This window comes from Eptatretus burgeri, chromosome 3 (genome assembly GCF_056783735.1).
Source record: "Eptatretus burgeri isolate ZD-2024b chromosome 3, Ebu_testis_v1, whole genome shotgun sequence".
NCBI lineage: Eukaryota > Metazoa > Chordata > Myxini > Myxiniformes > Myxinidae > Eptatretus > Eptatretus burgeri.
In genome coordinates, this window is record NC_140963.1 from 49,314,872 (window position 1) to 49,340,245 (window position 25,374).

Genomic DNA, 25,374 nt, shown 5'->3' on the forward strand with positions numbered 1-25,374 from the left:
ACATATACAATTCCACCTAAAGCACATGTAAAGGGAGAAGAAACACAATATTACACAAAAAGCAAATGTAAAAGAGAAGACACAATGCAGAGCTATCCGACTACCGAGCACACGGCAACACTTATACAATTTTACTTCACAGACGGCGCCGACAACACATACCCAAAACCAAAGAAAAAGAACACCCTCAAGGATGAGGCGGGCCTGGGGCCGAGACCGGGTCGGGCCTACCCGTCTGATGATGAGACGCGAAGTGGCGATGGTGCCTCAACTCCGCGGGCCTCGCGGACAGTGTCTGGTAGGGGGTGGGAAAAGGGGCCCCCTTTGTCGCACTATCTCAGCGCGGGGGGAAACAGGAGGGGGTTGCTGATGCTCGGGGGAAGGAGGATATTACCCTGTCTCGGGTCCCGCGACGAGCGTCTCCACCTCGACCTCGGTCGCGCCGTCGGCCTCCCGCCTTCAGCTCCCGGCACCGACGCGAGCACCCCCTCGTCCGTCTTCGCCGCCGCCACCTCTCCACAGCTCCGCCGACAACTCGTTCCCTCCGTCTCCTTTCTTGAACTCTGCACAGCTCGTTCCAACGCACAACTTCCTTTTACTGACGAACGCAGCCGCTTATATAAGCCCCGTGGCTTCGCCTTTGACCCTCTGCCTCCGACCTTTCACCTCTCTAACTGGCTCCCCATTGGACCGAGGAAAAGTGGGCGTGAACGCTTTTTGATCCATGAATTTGCATATAGCGTCCTCACTCCAACGCCCTGGAGGCGGGGCCAAATCGCCCACGCTCTCCGATAGGACGGAACAAAAGTGGGCGTGAGTCGTTTTTGATCCGTTTTTCTTCGGAAAGTCTGTGATGTTTTTGTACACGCTGTTCGGTGCGCGCCCTGCACGAGTCCAGTATCGGTGCCCACAAGTGGCGCGAGAATGGTGGTGATGCGACGGTTGCGAGGTGTGACGGTAAAGGTCGTGGCTGTTGTGGTGAAGCGGCGTTGTGGTTGGTGGTTGTTGTGTGATGACTGTTGAGACGTGGTTGGTGGTGGTAGAAATGGCGGCTGGTCCAAAATAAAGATAGGAAAAGAAAAACGGCTATCCTGAAGAGTCGCAGCTCGAGTGAATGACATGTATTCCCTTTAAACAACGGGTTTGGGCCTAACTACACATATACTTACGGAGATATCTCACCTAAGGGACCTGAATGGTGGTGTGCGAATTTCGTCAACCACAACAATATTAATACTGAAGGACCAATTTTGTGCTCCTCCTAGCGGTCGCGTCATGTTTTTCTCGGTACTGTGACCTGGACTGAAAGAAACTTCGTACCTGTAAGAGTGCATCGCACATAGTGGCAATAGTCAAACTTAAACTCTGAAACAGAATAAACACTTTTCGTTTTACATTCGTTTACATGGCGACGTGTGACGTCACCGCTGAGAGGCGTAAGGATGTCATGACATTATCGGTCATTCGCTAACGTCATTATGTCTGTCGTTGACAAACCATCACCGCTGAGAGGTGTAATTCCACTCCTCCAAAATAGCGTCTGCAATGTAAAACCCTCTTCTGCACATGCTGACTACCTCAGAATTTGAATTTGACACAAAAAATGTAACAAGAAACATTGTATCTATATATTAATACTGAAGGACCAATTTTGTGCTCCTCCTCACAGTCGCGTCACGTTTTTCTTGGTACTGTGACCTGAGAAGTTTTGACATGGTGTTTGTACGTCAAAGTAGACACGTGCACAAATCAGGGGACTTCTTCACAAGGAGTAGTGTACACCAAAAATGTCGTGTACAAGGACGTTTTGTAGGCCTCATTAGGTAAGGCCATGGAGATGGAGTACATCGACTGGGATCCGGCTCTTACAAGAGCCGCCACTGGTTGTCATATTGGGCTCATGGAACAGAATCCGTCTGTGACGGGGTTTCAGCTAGTCAAAGAATAATGTATTTTGAAACCATTTGTATTTAATTTGATGTACGGTAATAACACAGGTAGCAAAGCTATCATCATGTTTTGTACTGTCAAATGACTGGCAATCTCACCCTTTCAGTTCTTGCATTGATGACACCACTCGAGTAAGTTGCTCTCTCATGCAGTGGCCACACTAAGCCAGTATCCCAAGGGTCATGAGTGTTTGACAACCAGTGCCTCAGAAATTTATCATTATATTTAAAAGTTTAATAATTTGCGTCTTTGCATCAGTTTCAAGTCGGATATCTCCCACCTTAACTGTTGCATTGTATCATCATAAATTCGCATAAAATATATTTCTAATTATTTTCTAAAGTTTTGCAAAAAAGTCAAAAAGCGAGAGTGAAATTTGCAATGTTCAAATATCCATATGTAAGTGTGATGAGCTCACCATTCTGTATTGTTTGATCACGTCACTTCTCACTGTAAGTTTCTGAGCATGTTCCTGAGTAGATCAGCAGGTTTTCCACCAAGTGCTCCAGGCAATGCAATGTGCGCCAATCATTAGGTTGAACTTTACCAAAGAGATTTGATAAGGCAACAATGTTTCTATTACCTGCATCTTCTCCGAAAAGTTAGCTTCCATTGAATGTTTATCCATATAGCTTTCTCTCTCCGTCAGAGTATTTTCTATTTGAGCTATGTTACTTGCCCTACGTTGGGTGGAGGAAACCATTCCGAGTCGGAGGCTGTAACAGTTATTGCTAAACTTGCTTTGGGCCGCATATATGCCGAGTGATGTGTTTATAATTTAAACAGCACACATGCAGAAATGTAATGTAACTAATCATTCTGACTATTATTACTGCACATGTGAAAATGATTGTAATGTAACTAAACATCCTGATTCTTGATATTAGTACAACAAAAGTAACATAGGAGAACATATACATTTTAATAAGTCACAGTCTGTGTGTGTGTCTGTGTGTGTGTCTGTGTCTGTGTCTGTGTCTGTGTCTGTGTCTGTGTCTGTGTCTGTCCATTCTAAAGGCCCTGTCACACCTTGACGATTTAGCCAGCGTATGCCTGACGTATGCAAAATTTGGCAAAAACGCTGGCACACGTCGAATACGTTATGGGTAAGTTTGTATACGTTAAGAGCACGCTGGCATACGTCGTAGTACGCTGGCTTTTTTTCGTAGTATGCTGGCATACGTCTTTGTATGCTGGCATTCGTCGTAGTACGCCGAGGTGTTGGACAAATTTTCCATGCTTGAAATTTTTCGACGTATGCCAGCGTATGACTCACACGTTCCGCATAACGCTGGCCATAAGTTGTAGGCACGTTACGCGATCGTTGACACACGTCGACACACGTTACTTGTAAGTTACTCATAAGTCGAAACACGTCGAGGTAATGTTTAGCGTACCCGAAACTTATTTCTAACCTCTGAGTAATGTGTTGTAGGCACGTTACGCGATCGTTGACACGTGTCCACACACGTTACTTGTAAGTTACTCATAAGTTGAAACACGTCGAGGTAATTGTTAGCGTCAGTGTTCCAGACTCCCTGGTTTTTTTTTTCTTTTTTTTTCTTCGTTATGACGGTGATGTTGACACTTCGATTTCTAGTGCGGTTATAATATAATATAATTAATAGGCTGCTGCTCAACGATTTAAATCATAACCGCACTAGAAAGCGAAGTGTCAACATCACCGTCATACCGAAGAAAAAAAAAAAAACAGGGAGTCTGGAACACTGACGCTAACCATTACCTCGACGTGTTTCGACTTATGAGTAACGTGTGTCGACGCTTGTCAACGATCGCGTAGCGTGCCTACAAATTATGCCAGCGTATGCGGAACGTGTGTCATACATCGAGTACGTCGATAAATTTTCAACATGCTGAAAATTTCTCGACGTACTCGGCGTATGACGACGTATGCCAACCTACTACGACTTGTGCCAGCATGCTCTTAGCGTATACAAAACTTACCCATAACGTATTCGATGTGTGCCAGCTTGGTTCGGCAAATTTTTCATATGTCGGCATACGCAAGCTAAAACGTCAAGGTGTGACAGCAGCTTCACACTTCGATGTCTAGTGCGGTTATGATTTGAATTGCTGAGCCGCAGCCTATGAATAGCCTACGCCACGTGATCGTCGGCGATACGCTGCCGCGCTATGCATAAGTTAGACTATCGTTGGGCATAGGTTGTGAACGCTGACAACACACTCAGCATTCGTTGGTATAAGTTATCTATATGTGATTAAAACGTTCTGTGTACATTACTAAAGGCCCGGTCACACCTTGACGTTTTAGCCAACGTATGCCGATTTTTGAATTGTTTTTCTAAAACGCTGGCACACGTTGAATACGTTATGGGTAAGTTTTGATAACATTGAGAGCATGCTGAAAAACACTGCCATACGTCGTTGTACGCTGGCTTTAAACGTTGTACTTTTCAGCTGTCCTCAATTTTTTCATGCTTGAAATTTCACGACGTATGCCGGCGTATGACTCACACGTTCCGCTACGCTGGCCACAAGTTGTATGCACGGTCTGCGATCGTTGACAGACGTCAACACATGCTACTTGTAAGTTAATCATAAGTTGAGACACGCCGAGGTAATGTTTAGCGTACCCGAAACTTATTTCTAACCTATGATTAATGTGTTCTTGGCACGTTATGCGATCGTTGCCACACATCGACAGACGTTACTTTTAAGTTACTCATAGGCAAAAAGACATCGGTATAATGGATCGTCCTTGCGTCAGCGTCCACGGCCACGGCCAGGACACTTATTTGCAGCATTCTTCAAACTTTTCTTCGGCATGACGAGGATGTTCACACTTCGATGTCTAGCTTGGCTATGATTCCAATTGTCCATCAGCAGCGTCTATTTAAAATAGTCGAGTTTGAGCGTTTTAACACGTTCAGAAGAAACGCTTCAAATTTCAAAACCTCAGCGTCAAAAAACAAAGGCGAGTGACAGCAATTTAAATCGTTCATTGTAAACAATGAAAATAGCTGACTGGTACCGTTTAAAAGTCGTTGAGTGCAAAAAAAATCCAATTGTTGAGCGCAAGCGTCTACTTTCAATAGTGGGGTTTGAGCGATTTAGCACGTTCAATAGAAACGATTAAAATTTCCAAGTGCCAGCGTCAAAAAACAAAGGCGAGTGACAGCAATTTAAATCGTTCATTGTAAACAATGAAAATGGCTGAGTGGTACCGTTTAAAAGTCGTTGAGTGTAAAAAAAATCCAATTGTTGAGCACAAGCGTCTACTTTCAATAGTGGAGATGCAGCCATTTAAATCGTTGAGTGGCAGCCTATGAACCTACCCGTGGACACGCGGACGCAAGGAGGATCCATCATAACCCACACCCTCCCCCTCACACTAACCTACTACTGCCAACATGAACAAACTAATACTAATACTGATACTGATACTGATACGGACATCGACTCAAAAAGGAACTCGAAAACACTGTTGGGTTCCCTTTTATGAGCAGCATTTTTATATACCAATTCCCAAAACTGCTGGGAACACGTCTTTATATGGCAGTTGTAACCTAGAAACACGTTCATTTATTTATTTTTTGTCGACCGGAAGACGTCATTGGAATACGTCTACATACGTCGATGTGTGTTGGAACTACGTAAAGAATTGGTTCAAAGCACGTCAAACATAAGTTAGAAATAAGTTTCTCGTAAAAAAGACATTACCGCGACATGTTTCGACTTATGAGTAGCTTATAAGTAGCGTTTGTGGACGTGTGTAAGCGTCCACATATCGTGTGTAAAACTTATCCCCATCACATGCGGAACGTGTGTCATACGTCGAGTACGTCGTAAAATTTTGAACATGTTTAAAATTTCTTGACGTACTCTACTTACTACAACGTATGATAGCGTACTTTTGCGTTGTACTCACGTATACCAAACTTACTCATACCGTATTTGACGTGCCCCAACGTTTTAGACACATTTTTCTTAGGTCGGCATACGCTGGCAAGATCATCAAGGTGTGACCGCGATGTTGACACTTCCATTTCTACGGCAGTTATGATTCGAATCGTTGTGCGTCAGCCTTTTAATAGGCTACGTCACGACATCGTCGGCGATGCGTGCAACGCGCTATGCCGGAGTTAGACTATCGTTGGGCATCGGTTGTGTAGGCCGCCAACAGGTTCAGCATTCGTTGGTATAAGTTATCTATAACACAACGAAACGTTCTGTGTCCATTACTAATATGTTATGCATACGACCAACTCGTTATGAATACGTCCAAATCTTAAAAAAAAAAAAAACATCAAAAGTTAAACGTCAGCCAGCGTTTTACATACATTTTAATACGTTGCCATCGCTGGCTAAAACATCAAGGTGTGACCGGGCCTTAATACGTTATGCATACGTCCAACACGTTATTATACGCCCAAAACTTAAAAAAAAAACCATCAATAGTTCAGTGTACGCCAGCGTTTTACATACATTTTGAGACCTTGCCATACGCTGGCTAAAATGTCAAGGTGTGACAGCCCCTTGAAGGGGATCCTGCTGTTGTATCCTACAAATGGTACCATAAGGTAATACTAAAATCAATTTACGTGGTTGGAAAGGTAATAATCAATTTACTTGGTTGGAAAGGTAATAATAGAATAAGTTTCAACAAAAATTATTGTCCTTTTAATCATAAAGATGCCTGTTTTGAAAGGCAGTGTTTTTGTGGTTGAGGAAGAAGTGTGACCTTGAGTTTTATTGTGGTGGTTCATACAGTGACATCAATTATTATATGACAGCAGGAACCCTTTATAATGACATGGGAGGAACAAACATCAAAACTATATATAGTACTCCTTCTCAAAGAAAAAGAAAAATACAGTGCAAATATAAAAGTACATGGAAGGAGCACTCAAACAACAAGAACCACAGCCATGCCAACAACAATTACGTGTTATAGAAGATCCTTTTGAATGTATTTCACTTCATTTTACATTCTCATTGGCACTCACAGATGGACATGCAATATGTTTGTGAATTCTAACTTTCTGTCTTTTGATTAAATCCCTCAGCAAAGCGGCAGGTAGGCATGTCTCATACTCATAATTTTAAAGTAACTTACCTAACATGACTAATTGCTTCCTTTTTGATAAGAATGTCTATAATGGCAGCATGCCACAAGCGACAGCAAGCGCTTATCTGCCGTGAGGGGTTTCGTAATCGTAGTATCGCAGGTTCGTTGCATGTCATACACAGATATAGACACAAGGAATAGTGTTCATACAGAAGCCTTCAGCCGTTCATTCATTCCCAAAGAAACTCCGAAGAGCTTCGTGAAAGCTCCGTGAAACTGTAAAGGAATGATGTTGTTTTGTGACATCATAAATGGTATCATCATAAATGATAGATGATAGTGCGTTACAGTTCAGAAGTGCATTACAGTTCCACGATAAATTAAATACAATAAATCAAACGAACAGGAAACAGACCTCAAATGGCGTCGAAATACTGTTGCGGACCGGCTATCGGCTGCGAGCACGACTGCTAGGTAGGGCGGTAGGGTCGACTCCTCCGAACACCCGGAATCTAGATCGTACCTTTCGGAAAACTCCGACAGATACGGGTCCCTTACTGGACCGTGAATCGTCAATAATTCCACCACGTGGTACAGGGTTATTTGCCAATCTTCAAAATACCTAGAGATCCACGTGGCGAGTTACCGAGTATTCACACCCTCGACGGCGCTCGTATGAGTCGAGCCGTTAGCGTGCGCAACCCAAGCGGACGGTTGCCGAAGTTCCGTCGGTCCAAATGTACATTTACAGCGGCAACAGCCTTTATAATTCACCAACAAGCGCCATGCTAAGCCAATGGAAGAAACACAGCAACGAACTGATACATTTAACAAATGTATTTATTTTTAATGGGGGAAAACGAGGGAAGCACATAAGGGCAGATTTATCACGACTAATGAGATGCAAGTATGTACAGCAAAGAGCACTTATACAATTCCCACACACAGACGCACACCCAAAGAAACGGACCCAAAATGGTCTTTATTATCCCTTCAGCTCGGAGGGAAGTCAAGCTGAAGGACGAGAAAGTCGTAGGCTACCTGGCCGTGCCACGCGGCTCGACGTCCGCACCTTCCCGGAGCACCAGTCGGCCAAGAAGGAACCAGGGCAGCCAGACGCAAGCCACGCCAGCCACAAGACGAGCCGAGAACTGGAGCACGCCAGCGACGAGATGCCTTTCGCCCAGCCTCGAGAGATGCCTTTTGAACGGGCGCGAATCCTTCCTCTCTCGCTCGAGCAGATCTACCTGATTATTTCCTCTCCGTTCCTTTTATCGCTCTCTGGCGCGGTTCGCTCAGGCATGGCCTGTCCTCAGTGGGTGGGACACGACGCATTCCCTTACTTGGCGTGCAGCCAAGCAAATCGGTTCATGACCATATTTGGGAATGGAATTCAATCCCCGAACGAATTCTGAACACATCCGCATGTCAGCGAGCACGCAGAGAATGCCGGGAGCAGAGGGTTGTCACTGTTAGAGCAAAGATGGCGTTGTTGTTGTAGTTGTAGATGTAGGAGCCGTAGTTGTTGTGAGTGCTGTAAAAATCCTAACTATTAAAATAACTCACAGCGCATGTACATTTATTCACCCATTAAACGAAAGACGGGGACCCTAGCTAAAAAACACTTACTTTCTGGTATAACTGTTCTATAGGACCTTTATTTTGAGTGCTCATGGCTTCCAGATTCGCAACAATATGTTATGCAAATAGCACGAATGTAAGTGACGTGCAAAGCGTTTATACATGACAAAATACATTCCAATCTTTCTTACAACATAAAGTCTTACAATCAGCAACATAGAGAGATATACTGACCACTTTAATCCTCCTTAACGAGTCGTGCTTGTATGTAGATAAAACGTAGAATGGGCCTGGTCACCCCGATGGCCTCGTGGCTCGATATGAACCTCACAATACAGTATAAGCTTTACAGCATGATGTAAGCTTCGCAGGTATTAAACTCGCAATACAGTATAAGCTTTACAACACTATATAAGCTTCGCAGGTATTAAACTCGCAATACAGTACAAGCTTTACAACATGATGTAAGCTTCGCAGGTATTAAACTCGCAATACAGTGTAAGCTTTACAACATGATGGAAGCTTCGCAGAGTGATTTAAGCTTGCAGCAACTGTAAGCTTAGCAGAGAGCCCAAAGCTTTTGGCTTCCCAGAATGCATCTGCATCCGTTCTGTGCTGTGCCCAGAACCTTCGCTTCAAGCTCCGCCCAGAACATCTGCTCAGAACATAAATTGTACTGTCAATCTTTACGAGCCGGCAAATATCATGATTGACATTACAACGTCTATGTTGGGGGAAACACTTTGTTTTGTTATTCATAAGTTGTTTTGGGGTGAAGTGAGAATAGCTACATAAAATATTGAATGAAATATCACCACGTGGTCAGGTCAGGTATCGGAGCATGTGCCAGATCAGCGCGTCACTGCGTCCACTTTCCGCCGGCACTCCGTCTGGCCATCCCCCAGGCAAATGCCTGCCCCATCCCCATCTCCTTGAAATGCCGATCAACCTGCTGCAACCACGAGGAATATGGTCGGACCATTGGCCTCCTCCAATCATGAGACTCCCTCGCTGAGAGAATCTGGTGAGCAGGATTAGCGTCAGGAAAACGAGCCACTATCCGCAACAACACTATCCTCTATGCAACAAATATCCAAACAAATATCCGGTCCATACAGCCGCAGCTGATGCTCACGGACTATGCAGGTAACAAATCTCATTTGAGTCTTTCTCAGCAACCGCTTGTTGGACACAAAGTCCAACCATCGATAGCCAAGGATTCTCCGAAGAGACCTGGTACCAAAGGATTTAAGTCTCCGTCTCTTATCCTGGTCAGAATCCAAGTCTCACATCCATAGAGCAAGACTGGAAGCACCAAGGACCTGAAGACTCGGACTTTTGTCCTCCCACACAGGTACCAGCAGTACCACGTCCCATGATCCAGTGAATCCATGACTCCCCAGGCCTCATCCAGACGTCTGTTGACCTCTGGCTCATAGCCAGCAGAGACATGAATATCACTGCCAAGGTAAGTAAATGTCTCCACGACCTCAACATCCTCACCACAAACAGGCACAGACAGGACAGCAGCATCCAAGATGTCATTGAAAGCCTGGATCTTAGTTTTGACCCAGGAAACCCGTAATCCCAGCAGCTCCAACTCTTCATTCAGCACCTCGAGGGCCCCCAAAAGGATATCTAAAGTCTCCGCAAAGATGACTGCATCATCTGCGAAATCAAGGTCAGAGATCTTGACATTCCCAAATGATGCACCACATCTTGATCTCTCCGACATCCTCCCCAGAATCCAGTCCATACAAGTGCTGAAAAGTGTGGAGGCCAGTGCACACCCCTGACGAACTCCAGTAACAACTGGAAATAAGTCAGGGATGGTACCACCACATCTCACAGCACTCTCAGTACCAGAGTAGAGTTCAGACAACAGATGGATCAGTTTTGGTGTCACCCCACGAAGGCCAAGAATCCTCCAGAGGGCATCCCGATTCACTGAATCAAACGCTTTACAGAAATCAACATAGCAATGTCGTCAAACCAACAGAGAGATCAACCTGCAAGCAGCCCCTGCCGAAATTCTCGTCTGCATTCGGTGAGGACCCGAAGAGCAATGATACGGTCAGTCGTTGACCTCTTTGGTGTGGAGCCTGCCTGCTCTGGACGCTGGTGCTCAAGCAGATGGTGGCCAACCCTATCAAGAATTATCAGAGCAAAGACCTTGCCCAGCCCTCGGTAGTTGTTGCAGTCTTGGCAATCACCCTTCCCTTTCCAGAGAGGGACAACAAGGCCCCTCTTCCAGTGAGTTGGGATGATGCCTGTGTTCCAGGCAGAGCACAGAACTGCATGCAATGACATGAGTGCAGCATTTCCTCCAGCCTTGAGAAGTTCAGCATGGATGCCACAGATCCCTGGAGCTTTACCCCATTTCAATCTGTTCACCGCAGCCCGTGTTTCCACAAACGAAAATGGACCAAAGTTGATTGGAGGGTTAGCAACAGTGATTGTAACACCCCTGACATCCAACTCGACAGCTGGTGGATCAGCCTGGTACAACCGCTCAAAGTAACCGGCCCAGCGGGCCTTTACTTCGGACTTCTCTGTCAAGAGCCTACCACCCTCTGCTATAACTGCAGTACACCAAGGGATGGGCTTGGATAAACGCAATGCGCGAATTCCCCTGTAAGCAGGATGAGAATCACTTGAGCAGGACGAGAATCACCCTGTAAGCAAGACCACGTTGGCTGGATCAAAACATGTCAAAGGCCTGAGGTTCCACATGCCTACTCCCCCTCCTTCGTGTGCAGCACGAGGTGGCAAGTGGCATCGTTGGCTGGGGGCACAGCTGTGCTGCTGATGCAATGCCCCTGGTGTAAGCCTGTTGGTGGCTGGCTTGGGATCTTAGGATCCTGAGTTTGAGCCTCATTGGCTGCTGAATTAACACCAGGTGGGGTTGACTCAGCCATTCATCCTTCCAAGGTCAGCAAAATAAGTACCAGTGTACTGGTATAGGGGCACTACATCAGCAGCATAGTTGCACTCCAACAAAATGATAGTTACCTGGCAGCCAAGCTGCCATACAGAAGAACAAGAATGCCCTTGGTACCAGTGCAATAGTACTCATTTTGGCAACTTTGGAAGATGATAGGCTGAGTCAACCCTACCTGGTGTTAATTCAACAGCTCAACAGGGGCTTGAACTTACAATCCGAAGATCTTAAACCAGCCACCTCACCATTAAGCTAACCCCAGGCTTCCCTTTGCCTTCCCGATGTTATTTGCCTCATTCGACATGTTTTCAGAAGACTGCAAAACCTAGTATCATGTTGTTCTTCCGTGTAAGTTTGTATGCATATGTATTTAAATGCAATGCCTTCCCACATTACTTCATTGTAAAATGATTTGTGGTGGTACAAATCAGCACTAAAAAAACTCCCTTTTTCATGACATCTTAATGTAGTTATGATTTTTTGTTTATTTTTAAGCAAGTCGTTATTCTGGAAAATCATCAATTTTACATTTAAAACTTTCTACAAGTACATCGTGTTTGATTTTATCTGATTGCATTTAAATTTTCTTCTTTACTCTTCACATGTCTCCATGGATCTACCTCCAGCTCGAACCGACTATGGTGAAATCAAGTGTGTGGCCTGCTAACTCTGAGCAGAATAGCAAGACAGCACTACTCTTGGGTCACAGCAAAGAAGTGTCAGTGGTTATGGCAGCACCAGGGGACTCGTATGGAGCAATCAAGGAAGAATCCCAACTCCAGGAGCTCTTCTATGAGGAAACGCAGGTAAAGTTTTATAAGAATATCATGCAAACCTTTGCACACATTATTTTTATTACAAATTATGTTGCTTCACTTTCACCATTTGAGAACATTGTGAGCCTTTAGCCACCTGCTGCAGAATGACTGGAGAACTTTCTCTTGTACTGTCGTTTGCCATCAATTATTTTTTACCTTTTAACCCTTGCTGTTGTTACACATGACAATGCAGGAATGTTGCTGTTATACTTTGAGGACAAGTCTCAATCCCCATCTTTCCATTTTCACTGAAAACTTGGCCTGAATTAACTGAGAGAAATGCACACCTGTTTATCTTTCATTTAGCAATTAGTGCAGAAAGAGTGTGCAAGGGTACCCAGACTGAAAGTAAAACAAGTACTGTACTGAGATCTAAGAAGAAACGTCGTTACCTTGATATTATCTTCTACACAAGATCGAAAGATCTGAATGTGATTTGTGCTATGGGACAAGTTGAATCGCTGATAGTGATTACTTTCACATTCCTCGATGCAACAAATATCCAGACAATCTAACTTGAATATGGAAGGGATCCATCCATTTGTCATGGGCAATCGCCAGAGCCATGTAGTTCCACTTTTCTTGCTTTGTATGCGAACCACATGACATGAGAAACATACATCACTGCAGCTTTGGATTATGGAAAAAATAGTGGACTCTGCTTTGTGGATAAAAACGTTTTAGATCCTCGTGGAGGATCTCGGTCTTACTCACGTTGTTGTTCTTCATCTTCTTCTTGTGGACTTTTTTGTTTCACAGCCTACAGTTTTCATCGACACTTCCTGAAACTTGGCGTGTATATATGTATATATATATATATATATATATATATATATATATATATATATATATATATATATATATATATATATATATATATATGTAAAAATACCCTGCGCAGACAGTAACCATCTCAACTTTTTTTTCTTGGAGGAATTTTCAAAATCGATGACGTCAAAATATCTCCGCTAATGGAAATCGCCTAAAAAATTATCTCCGAAACTAGGTAAGCTTTTTGAATTCTGTTTGCGGGAATCGAACAGGGCATTAGCAGAGATGAATTACCGCACATATGATACATCACTATGATGTCATATCAATTTTTACGATGTCATTCCTATATTTTGACATTTTTTGTTTCACAACCCAGAGTTTTCATTGGATCTTCGTGAAACTTGCCATGTATATGCAGAAAGCCGACGCGCAGGCAGTAACCATCTCCGATTTTGGAAATTCTTCCTCGAAAAAAAGTTGACGTCATAATATCGCTGCTAACGGAAATCGCCTATACCATTATCTCCGAAACTAGGCAAGCTGTTTGAATTTTGTTTGCGGCAATCAAGCCGGGCATTAGCACAGATAATTTCTCACAAACTTGATACATCACAATGACGTCATATTCGTTTTTATGACGTCATCATTAAGAGGACGAGGATGTTCGCACATTTGAGCTTGTTTTCTTTTAAATCAACAAATGTATACATGTTACATGAAGAATCTCACAATAATGGGATATAGAATGCCAATAAAAAGGAAATAAATAGCATGGACAAATAAAATCTGGATTTACTTTCCTTTCAATTGGAGCAAAAGAGAGAAACTCATTTGGCACACAGTAAACCCTCCAATATCGCGGGTTCTACTATCGCGGGTTTCTACCAATCGTGGGTAACCAATTGTGTTCTGAATCCGTTATCGCGGGATTTCATTTCGAGCAATCACAGTTTTTGTGCTGAGATGAGTCATTGTTTGCATCCTGTGTGTGAACGATTACCTCCCATTATGAGCCTTGTAGTGTTTCTCGTGCACCGTTTTAAGTAAGCCCAAATGTGAAGCGATGGACAAAGTTAGTTGTGCCAAAAGACATAGAAAGGTTATGACATTGGGTGAAAAGATCGAGCTGTTCTATCGGTTGGTTCGAGGAGAAAATGCGGCATCTGTCCGGCCACCATTACGATGTCAATGATTGAAGGTAGAACCTTCTACATTGTACTGCTCTTCCTCTATCGTAAACCTTCATTTTCGAACCTTATGGACAAACACTTAATTTCCGATCCCCACATTCAAACCCCCATTCTCAAACACACATTTTCATGCGCAGCTCATGAAACAAATCAAGGCGAAGGGATTTATGATGGAACAGGTTGTTAACGCTGACAATACAGGATTATTCGGTGTACCTCGTTCTGTACCTCGTTCTTTGCTCTCTAGGCATAGAAGATTTACGTCCTGTGCTCGTGCGTGAACGATTCCCTCCCATTACGAGCCTTGTAGTGTTTCTCATGCACTGTTTTTTAAATTCCGAAACCTTCATTATCCAACTCCTTATTCGAACCGAATTCCCAAACCATTAATTTCCGACTCCCAGGTTTGAACCCCCGTTCTCAAACACACATTCTCATGGCACAGCTCATGAAACCAGTCGAGGTGAAGGGATTTATGACGGAGCACGTTTTTAACACCGACAAGACGGGATTATTCTGCAAGATGATGCCATCTCTTACCCTGCTCTCCAAGCAGGGAAGCTCATAGTTCAAGGGAAGGTCATTTAATGGATCGTGCTACCCTTCTCCATTGTGGGTTGCGGCAATGCTGCAGGCACCTTCGTCATAAAGCTAATGCTGCTTTTCCATTCGTTGAATCACCTTCCCCACTCATCCTCCCTGCTCAATCTTCCCCCTCTACACTCCCCCTCCCCCCTCTAACAGCATCATCCCAAGATAACTTTTGTGTTTTCAATTGAGGCAGAGAGTGCAGTGCGAGTACGTAATATGTTTACCACCACCAATCTCGCTGTTTTGCAATAAATTAGAAAGGTAAAAATCATGTGTTTTTGTTTAATATCCACTGTATTTATTTTATTTTAATGTTTATTTCAATGTTAACACACTTTATATATAGTTATATGTTTATTTCAATGCCAATGTGTTTATTTATGGTTACCGTCGATCTTCCTCGATATTTTCTCAAAGTCAAGGAACCAAACCCCCCTCTTCCCATTGGCCCTTGGTTTCCACGATCTCAGTTTTAACTATCATGGTATTTTCTAGGAACCTCACCCGCACGATATTGGAGGGTTCACTGTATTTGTTTTGTGTGAACACAACACAATAGTTTATATTTGTACTTATAAAATTCCTATCCATTTTCACAATTACTGCATAATAATATTGGTGTAAAATGTTGTAATCACTTTACTCCCCTCTAAACAGAAATGTGATTTCACTAAACCACATGATGACTATCAACAACCTCAGAGGAAAATCAAATCGAAGGAATATTTGGACTTTTTGCCTGGATAAGAACCCTTTTGAGTCATTGGCAACACGAGAGTTGAGACATGAATTTGTATAGAGCTGTGATATTGTTGTTTGATTTAACTTGTATACTTGTATCACCTATAGGCACAGGAAACTGAAACCACACCTTGGTGGCAAAGCCAGTTCTTTGTGCGAGAGCCTGTGTTATTCGGCACTTGGGATGGTGTCTTCACCTCCTGCTTGATCAATATCTTTGGTGTTGTCATCTTTCTGCGCACTGGTTGGATGGTGGTAAGTTATCTTCGAGCTTACAGAGACTGGGAATGTGTGTGCTTCATGTGGTTGTGTTCAGCACATACGTGTGATTACCTCTGCCACCGAAGGGGGATGAAGGTTGTTTTCACCTCTGTCTGTTTTGCTGCCCATATATTTGTGAGCAGGATATCTCAAAAAGTTCTGAATGGATTCAAACGAAATTTTGTGGACAGGTTGCATATGTGACAGCAACAAATTGATTAGATTTTGGTGAAGATCTGGTTCTGGATATAATAATTTTAAAAGTGATTCTTTAACATCACTTTAAAAACGATACATAGCACAATACCTCAAAAGAGTTAGAGACGGATTCGGATAAAATTTAGTGGACAGTTTGGGTGTCTGCCAAGGACAAAATGTTTTGAATTTGGTGAATATCTGGATACGATAACTTTTTAATTTTTACCTCCACCACCAAAGATGGGTGGAGGTTATGTTTTCACCTCTGTGTCTGTCTGTCTGTTTGTTTGTCTGTAAACATAATATCTCAGAGTTATGGGCTGAGTTTGACGAAATTTGTTGGACAGGTTGGGTGTGTGATAAGGACGAATTGAATAGATTTTGGTGAAGGTCCGAATCCGGATCTGGATCTGCTAATTTTTAAAGTGATTCTTCACCATTGGGAGATTGGACTAAACCGATATATAGCAGGATATCTTAAAATGTTGTGTACGGATTCGGACGAAACTTGGTGGACAGGTTGGGGTGTGTGGCAAGGACAAATTGATTCGATTTTGGTGAAGATCCGAATCCGGTTCTTGATACAAGAATTATTTAATCTTTCAGGTGATTCTTCACCATTGAGAGATAGGGCTAAAAACGATCTAGTACTGCATAGCATGATATTTCAAATATATATTGGGCCCAATATGTTGTCGTCGATCATAGTTTTGGATTGGGGATGATCTGGGATGGTGGTGAACAGCTGTCTTGAACATCTGGAGAGAAAAATGAGATTGAAGAGAATGTGGGAGTTGGCAGGAAAAAAAGAGGGATGAATGAGTGGAGGTGAGCAGTGATTTTATATGTTGGGAGTTTCACTAGAAGGGGGTTGATGGTGGAACACATGCACCCTGCAAAAACCTGGGGCGGGACAAAGCACAGAAAGAGCAGAGGATGCAAAACCAGAAAGGACATGGTAGAACACAGAGAGACCACCGCTTGTTTGCGATGTGAAAGTGATAGGCCCATAGACTCAGATTCATCACAGGATATTCTAATATTCCAATTCTTCCAGTAATTTCCATGAGTTTTGGTTATTTAAATCTAAGCAAAAAGAGGGTGTTTGTTGGATGGTGGACATCTATTTTTTCATCCCCAGGTAAAAATTCCTTTCCTGTAGTAATTCTCTGCAGACTACTGTAGTAGGACCTGTTACCAACTCCAGTATATGAGAGTTCAACTGTAGCATTTTTGCCTGGGGGATCCTCCACTCCTTCAACTTGTTCATGTTTATAAATGAATCAAAAAGAGCTTACAATACTATTTGTTCCTGGTAGCTGTTAAATTTGGTGATCGAAATGAAAATATGGCCCGTGGGCCCTGGTCAGTTCCGACTTCATCGATATTGGATATATTCATTAACATTCATTGTTTTTATTCTGACCCTAATGAACTTCATACTCAGTAAGACTCATTATTTTTCTTCCTGGGCAAAAATTCAGAAGAAAAAAAACGCTGCGATAAGGTGTAGACATTGTTCCATAGAAGCATTATACCATACAAAAAGCAAAAACTACGAATACTCTTGGAGTTTTAGGACTTTGAAGATTAATTGGCCCTAATGAACTTCATACTCATTAAGACTCATTATCTTCTTTCCTCCTGAACAAAAATTCAAAAAACGCTCAGACAAGCTGTAGACATTGTTTCATAGAACCATTATACCAAACCAGAAGCAAAAACTATGAATAGTCTATGAGTTTTAGGACTTTGAAGATTAATTCATTAGACTAATTAACTAAGTCAATTGGTGACAAATCTGAAATTTTATTGCGTGACTTTCTGCGGCATCTCCCCAATTATCATCCCTCCGAGTTTCAAGTAATTCTGACCACAGGTTGCAGAATAATGATCGAAAGATTGATTGTGGACAGACGGACGGACTGACTGATGGACGGATCGACGGACATGGACCCCCATTTTATAAGTTACTTCCTTCGGAACTGACTAAAAAAGTAGCTTCGATGTTGGTGGAATAGCTTTGATGTTGGTGAGGTTGTCACCTCTTTCTTGTTGTTGCATTGTTGCATTGTTGCATTCTTGAGGTTGTCAATAGTCGTCTCCCCTGGTACATTCTATCCTTTAGTTAACCCCAAAGATAGAAGTCAGCTGGATTGAGGTCTGGAGAATGGGGTGCCCATTCAACATCAGTCCTTCTCGAGATGATTTGATCACTGAATTTCTGTTGTAGCCACTGAATTGATCCGTTGGAAGGTGTGGCCCCATCTTGCTGAAAGCATTGCACAGCCCTGTCGATGCGGTGCTTCCTAGCTAATGCAACCACAACTTCTGGATAACTTTCAAGTACCATTCAGTGGTTATGGTTACTGATTTCCCATCTTCATCTTGAAACCAGAAAGGCCCAATGATGTCAGATTTGCTAATGGCAACCCATGCAGTGCATTTCTGGCTGTGTAACTGCCTGGCAAGAACTTCACCTGGAGAATTCAAACCCCAGAACACGTTGTTTTTAGAGTTAACATGACCACTTAAAAGAAAGTAGGCCTCATCAGAAAACCACACATTACTCAGAAAATTTGGATCCCTTTGCATTTTTTCCTCAACCCATTCACACATCATCACACAAAGTTATTTATCATTGTCTGTTAGTTTTTGCTTCGTTTCTATGCGATACGAGTACATTTTTAGTTCCTGCTTCAGAATTATTTGTGTACTTGATGAAGATAAATTCAATTCTTGAGATGGATGTTGCAGCGATTTTCTGAGGCTCCTCAAAACTGCTTCATGGACCGCTTCAATGTTTTCTCGTGATCTTTCAGTCCTCGGTCGACCAGACTTTGAGCAATTAAGATTTTGTACTGTCTCATGGGACTTAAGTCTCTTTATCAATCAAAAAATAGCAGACTTATCTGGGGTTAATCTGATCTCGAACTTCTTTCTGAATCGTGTTTGAGTTTCTTTAAATTACTATGTGGCAAAGTAAGACTCCACAATAAATATCCTTTATTCAATTTTTCATGCCATCTTCAAAATTCAAAATTAGCAATATGACTCTGATGTTTGCAGTTTTTCCTCCAAATGATGCTTCATACAAACCTGCAATAGAAACAAATTTTATATCAAGAAATATATATTTCACATCCAGTGCCAAGAGAAAGTCTACATCTCCTATCAAATTTTTCACCTTTTGCTGCATTATGGCCTGGAATTAAATTGCATTAAATGAGACTTTTTTCAACTTTATTTACACATTATAACTTACAACTTCCAAGTGAAAAACAAATTACACAAATTACAGAAAATTAATAAAAAATACAAAACTAGAATATCTTGGTTGGATAGGTGTCCACCCCCCCTCCCCCCTCCCCAATAACAGAAATTGTAAATTAGCTCAGGTGGAACTAATCACGTTCAAAATCGGACACCAAGTTAATTGGCCTCCAACTGTGTTAAATTGTCATGATTCTGATTATTTCAGGATTAACTCAGCTGTTCCTGTATGTTTTATCTGCTGGGTAGTGCATTTCACAGCAAAGACTCAACCATGAGCACCAAGGAGCTCTCAAAAGACCTCTGGGATAAAGTTGTGGAAAGGCACAAATCAGGGGATTGGTATAAAAATATTTCAAAGGCCTTGAATATGCCTTGGAGTATAGTCAAGACAATCATTAAGAAGTGGAAGGTATACAGTACCACCACGAAGACCCTGCCTAGATCAGGCCATCCCTCCAAACTGGATGACCAAGCAAGGAGGAGACTGATCAGAGAGGCCACCAAGAGGCCAATGGCATTGCCAATGGCAATGGCAAATGCCTTTTCGGCAAAGACTGGTCACTGTGGGAATGTGGCAACGATATCTCAACCACTCCACAAGTCTGGCCTGTACAGTAGGGTGGTAAGAAGGAAGCCATTACTCAAAAAATCCCAACTTGAGACCCGTTTGAATAACACAAAAATCCACTCCAGAGATTCTGAAGCCATGTGGCAAAAAGCTTTGAGGTCTGACAAAACCAAGATGGAACTTTTTGACCCAAATGCAAAATGTTACGTTTGACACAAACCCAACACAGCACATCACACAAAGGACACCATCCCTACTGTGAAGCATGGCGGTGGCAGCATCATGTTATGGGGATACTTCTCCCCAGTTGGGACTGGGGCACTTGTCAGGATTGAATGGAAAATGGATGAAGAAAGATACAGAAAAATCTTTGTGGAAAACCTGCTGCCCTCTGCAAGAAAGCTATAATTGGAACGGAAGTTCACCTTTCAGCATGACAATGACCTGAAGCACACAGCCAAAGTTATACTGGAGTGGCTAAGAAACCAAAAGATGAATGTTCTCGAGTGGCCCATTCAGATCCCCAACCAAATCCAATCGAAAATCTGTGGGATGACTTAAAGATTACTGTCCATCAACGCTCCCCACACAACTTGGCTGAGCTTGAACAGTTTTGTGCAGAAGAATGGGCAAATATTGCTCAATCAAGGTGTGCAAAGTTTTTAGAGACCTATCCCAACAGACTCACAGCTGTAATTGCTGTCAAAGGTGCTTCCACCAAGTATCAACTCAGAGGGGTGGCTACTTATCCAACCAAGATATTCTAGTTTGGCAAATTTTAATTAACTTTTAGAAATTTGTAGAATTTGTTTTTCACTTGGAAGTTGTGGGTTATGATGTATAAATCCATCCATCCATCCATTGGGACCATACTCTGTGCAGAGCGTTGGTGCTGCCTTAGCAGTCTCCTTGGCTATTGGGCACAATCCTGGACACGTCGCCACTCTGACACAGGATACCAGCAAGCTGGCACTCATTTTGCCGACCTCAGAAGGATGACAGGCAGAGTCAACCCCACATGGTATTAATTCAACAGCCGAGTGGGATTTGAACTCAGGATCCTAGGATCCCAAGCCCACCACCCAAACCACGAAGCCAACAACAGGCATATGATGTGTAAATAAAGGTGAAAAAGTCTGATTTAATGCAATTTAATTGCAGGCTATAAGGCAACAAAAGGTGAAAATTTTGAAAGGGGGTGTAGATTTTCTTTAGGCACTGTGAATTTAATAGGGTTGCATTATTTATGAAACTCCTTGCATAAGAAGCAATTGTAATCATATTAAACCTGAGTCATAATATTGAAAAGAGTTGCATATATTGAATAACAGTACTCTGTGTTACTTAAGAGAGTTAAAGTTCAAACAAATACTTTTGATTGCTCACAGATGATGAAGCAGAAGTGGACCATTCCTCTGCATTGCCTTTCCATTCGACAAATTTCCTTTCTCTATTTTTCCTATTCCTCAAAATCGTCAGACATTGTCAGTTTTTCGATTCCAGAAATGTTTCTTTTAATTGTCAATCATTCTGGCACATTGCTAAAAATCGACAAGTCAGTGAAGACCTGGTTGAGCCTTGGTTTGATAGGCAGAATTCCAGTAATGAACAAGGAATAGTCAGCGCCTTTTTCCGGTTTTCCTGCATGCATTAATCCATTTTCATGATTCCCAACCTTTCTGTCCCCCGAGAAAATTTTGTCATTTCTGTTATGATCTAAATGAAGAAAACCAATGTTCCATGCATACAGTGCAGTCGCTGCAGCAGATCACAAGTGGATAATACTGCAGATGCATCTTCCAATACCCAGTGTCATTAAAAGAAGCAGATAAAATACTCGTAGTAACAAAGAACAGTAAAACTGCAAATTTATATGAATAAGCGAACGAGAAAGACGTCGTGCATAGCATGATACTTGCAAAATCCCCCCCCCCCTCTCCAAAGGGTGCCATTGATACATCAAATTGTCCATTTCATTAAGATTGAAATTGACAATTTTAATCAAAGCTCAGGTCAATCGGATGAAAATTGATTACTTTTCAGATTGAAGTTGATTTTAGAAGTTTGACCTTGAGTTCAACTTTGACTTTTTGACCTCAAAATAGTTGTTTTCCCAATTCAGTAAGGCACTATGCAATTGTTTTTTAATTTTCCAGTCAATCGGATGAAAATTGACAATTTTCAACGAAAAAATTGATGATTTTAGAAGTTTGACCTTGAGTTGACCTTTGACCCAAAATAGATGGTTTCTCAATTCAGTGATGCAATATGCAAATCCTGTTCAACTTTCTAGTCAATCGGATGAAAAATGATGATTTTATAACATTGACCTCAAAATCAATGGGCTTCTCAGTTGGGACGACCTCGAGAACTTCGCAAAGTTTCATGACTATTGATTTTGAATTGCAATAGGCGATTGACAAACAAAAAAACGGACAATAACAAAATCAACTGACCAATATACTTGAAAAATTTTGATTTTGCAAATAAATAAGTTGACCTTGGCTATTATTTTGGTGAAATTTAAAACACCATTCGAAGCGAGACAGTGCAATACCAAATTTTAAGGTTATTGTGACAGACGTAATTTAATGATTGCATCTTTCTAATGCTTTTCTCAATTCGCCAATGAATATGAAATCTCATTTTTATGTTTTCACTTTGATGAACCAAGTTAATGTCTTTAAGACTTCCATCACTTGTCGTCCTTTTCTTCGATGAATCAAAGACCTCCGTATGAAAAGAATATGAATACATGAATCGAGTCTCATTCAGTTAATATGTCTTGCATTTTCTTTTTTGTATTACTCAAGACATTCGAAATCTATATTATGCTGTTTCTTGCTTACCTCATGAACTTGTATATAATGTGAGTTGTGATATCGAAGTAAGGGTTGCAGAGTACATAAGTGTGCTGTATTTTGTTTAGGGAAATGTCGGTGTATTGCTGAGTGTCGTGATGGTCTTCCTGGCAATCATGGTTGCTCTTGTGACGGTACTGTCTGGTATTGGCATCTGTGAACGATGCAAGATTGGCAGTGGCGGAACCTATTACATGATAGCAATTGTTTTGGGCAGCCGAGTTGGAGGGACAACAGGCCTACTGTACGTCTTCGGTCAGGTGAGTACAGAAGAGTGGAATCATATTTGTCAGTTTTTCTTCAGAAGTCTTTATAACTGGAAATAGCTGAGATATGTGGCCAATTGCACTTTCTTTGCTCTCAGAATGGCTATTTGTAGCATTAGTGGATGTCACCTTTGGACTGCTGATGTCATGAATGCTTTGTTGTTTAATTCTAGGTGACATTTTACAGACTGAAAGATTGACATTCTGAAGTGTATCATTGAAGGTTTTTTCTGGTTTGGATAAAAAGGTAGTTGAAGTTATCGATACGTTCCTTCATTGTGCAAAATTGAGCCTGCCGCAATGTTTTCTTGCCCTGACCGATGTGTGCAGTGTGTGGTCGGCGCACTCTATGTCACTGGCTTTGCTGAGTCGGTGCTGGCTTCACTTGATGTGACCCACGTGTGGGCAGTGCGTGGCTTGGCTGTTGCCGTATTACTTGGCCTGCTGGCCATAAACCTGGCTGGGGTCATCTGGGTCATCCGTCTGCAGCTGGTTCTGCTTGTGCTTCTGGCTGTGTCCATGCTCGACTTTGTCACCGGCTCCTTCACACATCTCGATCCTGGTAAAGGCCCGGTCACACCTTGACGTTTTAGCCAACGTATGCCGATTTTTGAATTTTTTTTCTAAAACGCTGGCACACGTTGAATACGTTATGGGTAAGTTTTGATAACATTGAGAGCACGCTGGCATACGTCGTAGTACGTTGCCATACGTCGTTGTACGTTGGCTTTAAACGTACTTTTCGGTTGTCCTCAAATTTTTTCATGCTTGAAATTTCACGACGTATGCCGGCGTATGACTCACACGTTCCGCTACGCTGGCCACAAGTTGTAGGCACGGTCTGCGATCGTTGACAGATGTCAACACATGCTACTTGTAAGTTAATCATAAGTTGAGACACGCCGAGGTAATGTTTAGAGTTCCCGAAACTTATTTCCTACCTATGATTAACGTGTTGTTGGCACGTTACGCGATCGTTGCCACACATCGACAGACGTTACTTTTAAGTTACTCATAGGCTGAAAGACGTCGGTATAATGGATCGTCCTTGCGTCAGCGTCCACGGCCACGGCCAGGACACTTATTTGCAGGATTCTTCAAACTTTTCTTCGGCATGATGAGGATGTTCACACTTCGATGTCTAGCTTGGCTATGATTCCAATTGTCCATCGGCAGCGTCTATTTAAAATAGTCAAGTTTGAGCGTTTTAACACGTTCAGAAGAAACGTTTCAAATTTCCAAACCCCAGCGTCAAAAAAAAACAAAAAAAACAAAAAAAAACAAAGGCGAGTGACAGCAATTTAAATCGTTCATTGTAAACAATGAAACTAGCTGAGTGGTACCGTTTAAAAGTCGTTGAGTGTAAAAAAAATTCCAATTGCTGAGCGCAAGCGTCTACTTTCAATAGTGGAGATGCAGCCCTTTAAATCGTTGAGTGGCAGCCTATGAACCTACCCGTGGACACGCGGACGCAAGGAGGATCCATCATAACCCACACCCTCCCCCTCACACTCACCTACTACTGCCAACATGAACAAACTACTACTAATACTGATACTGATACTGATACTGCTGACATGGACATCGACTCAAAAAGGACTCGAAAACACTGTTGGGTTCCCCTTTTATGAGCAGCATTTTTATATACCAATTCCCAAAACCGCTGGGAACACGTCTTTATATGGCAGTTGTAACCTAGAAACACATTCATTTTTTTTTTTTTGTCGACCAGAATACGTCTACATACGTCGATGTGTGTTGGGACTACGTAAAGAATTGGTTCAAAGCGCGTCAAACATAAGTTAGAAATAAGTTTCGCGTAAAAAAGACATTACCGCGACGTGTTTCGACTTATGAGTAGCTTATAAGTAGCCTTTGTGGACGTGTGTAAGCGTCCACATATCGTGTGTAAAACTTATCCTCATCGCATGCGAACGTGTGTCATACGCCGAGTACGTCGTAAAATTTTGAACATGTTCAAAATTTCTTGACGTACTCTACTTACTACGACTTATGATAGCGTATTTAGCGTTCTACTCGCGCATACCAAACTTACCCATACCGTATTCGACGTGCCCCAACGTTTTAGACACACTTTTTGTTACGTCGGCATACGCTGGCAAGATCGCCAAGGTGTGACCGCGATGTTGACACTTCCATTTCTACGGCAGTTATGATTCGAATCGTTGTGCGTCAGCCTTTTAATAGGCTACGTCACGACCTCGTCGGCGATGCGTGCAACGCGCTATGCCTGAGTTAGACTATCGTTGGGCATCGGTTGTGTAGGCCGACAACAGGTTCAGCATTC

General features: G+C 42.4%; 1 protein-coding gene across 6 annotated transcripts in view; it reads left to right on the forward strand.

The window, feature by feature from the left end:
- SLC12A8 (solute carrier family 12 member 8) overlaps positions 1-25,374 on the forward strand; it is an 85,973-nt gene that overhangs the window by 31,006 nt on the left and 29,593 nt on the right. For all 6 annotated transcript variants that reach the window (XM_085873213.1, XM_085873208.1, XM_085873211.1 and 3 more), the window contains 4 exons: positions 12,149-12,328; positions 15,745-15,891; positions 22,869-23,060; positions 23,397-23,628. In XM_085873213.1, coding sequence (XP_085729339.1) covers positions 12,161-12,328; positions 15,745-15,891; positions 22,869-23,060; positions 23,397-23,628 — 739 coding nt within the window. In that variant the 5' untranslated portion in view covers positions 12,149-12,160. The remainder of the gene's footprint in view (positions 1-12,148; positions 12,329-15,744; positions 15,892-22,868; positions 23,061-23,396; positions 23,629-25,374) is intronic.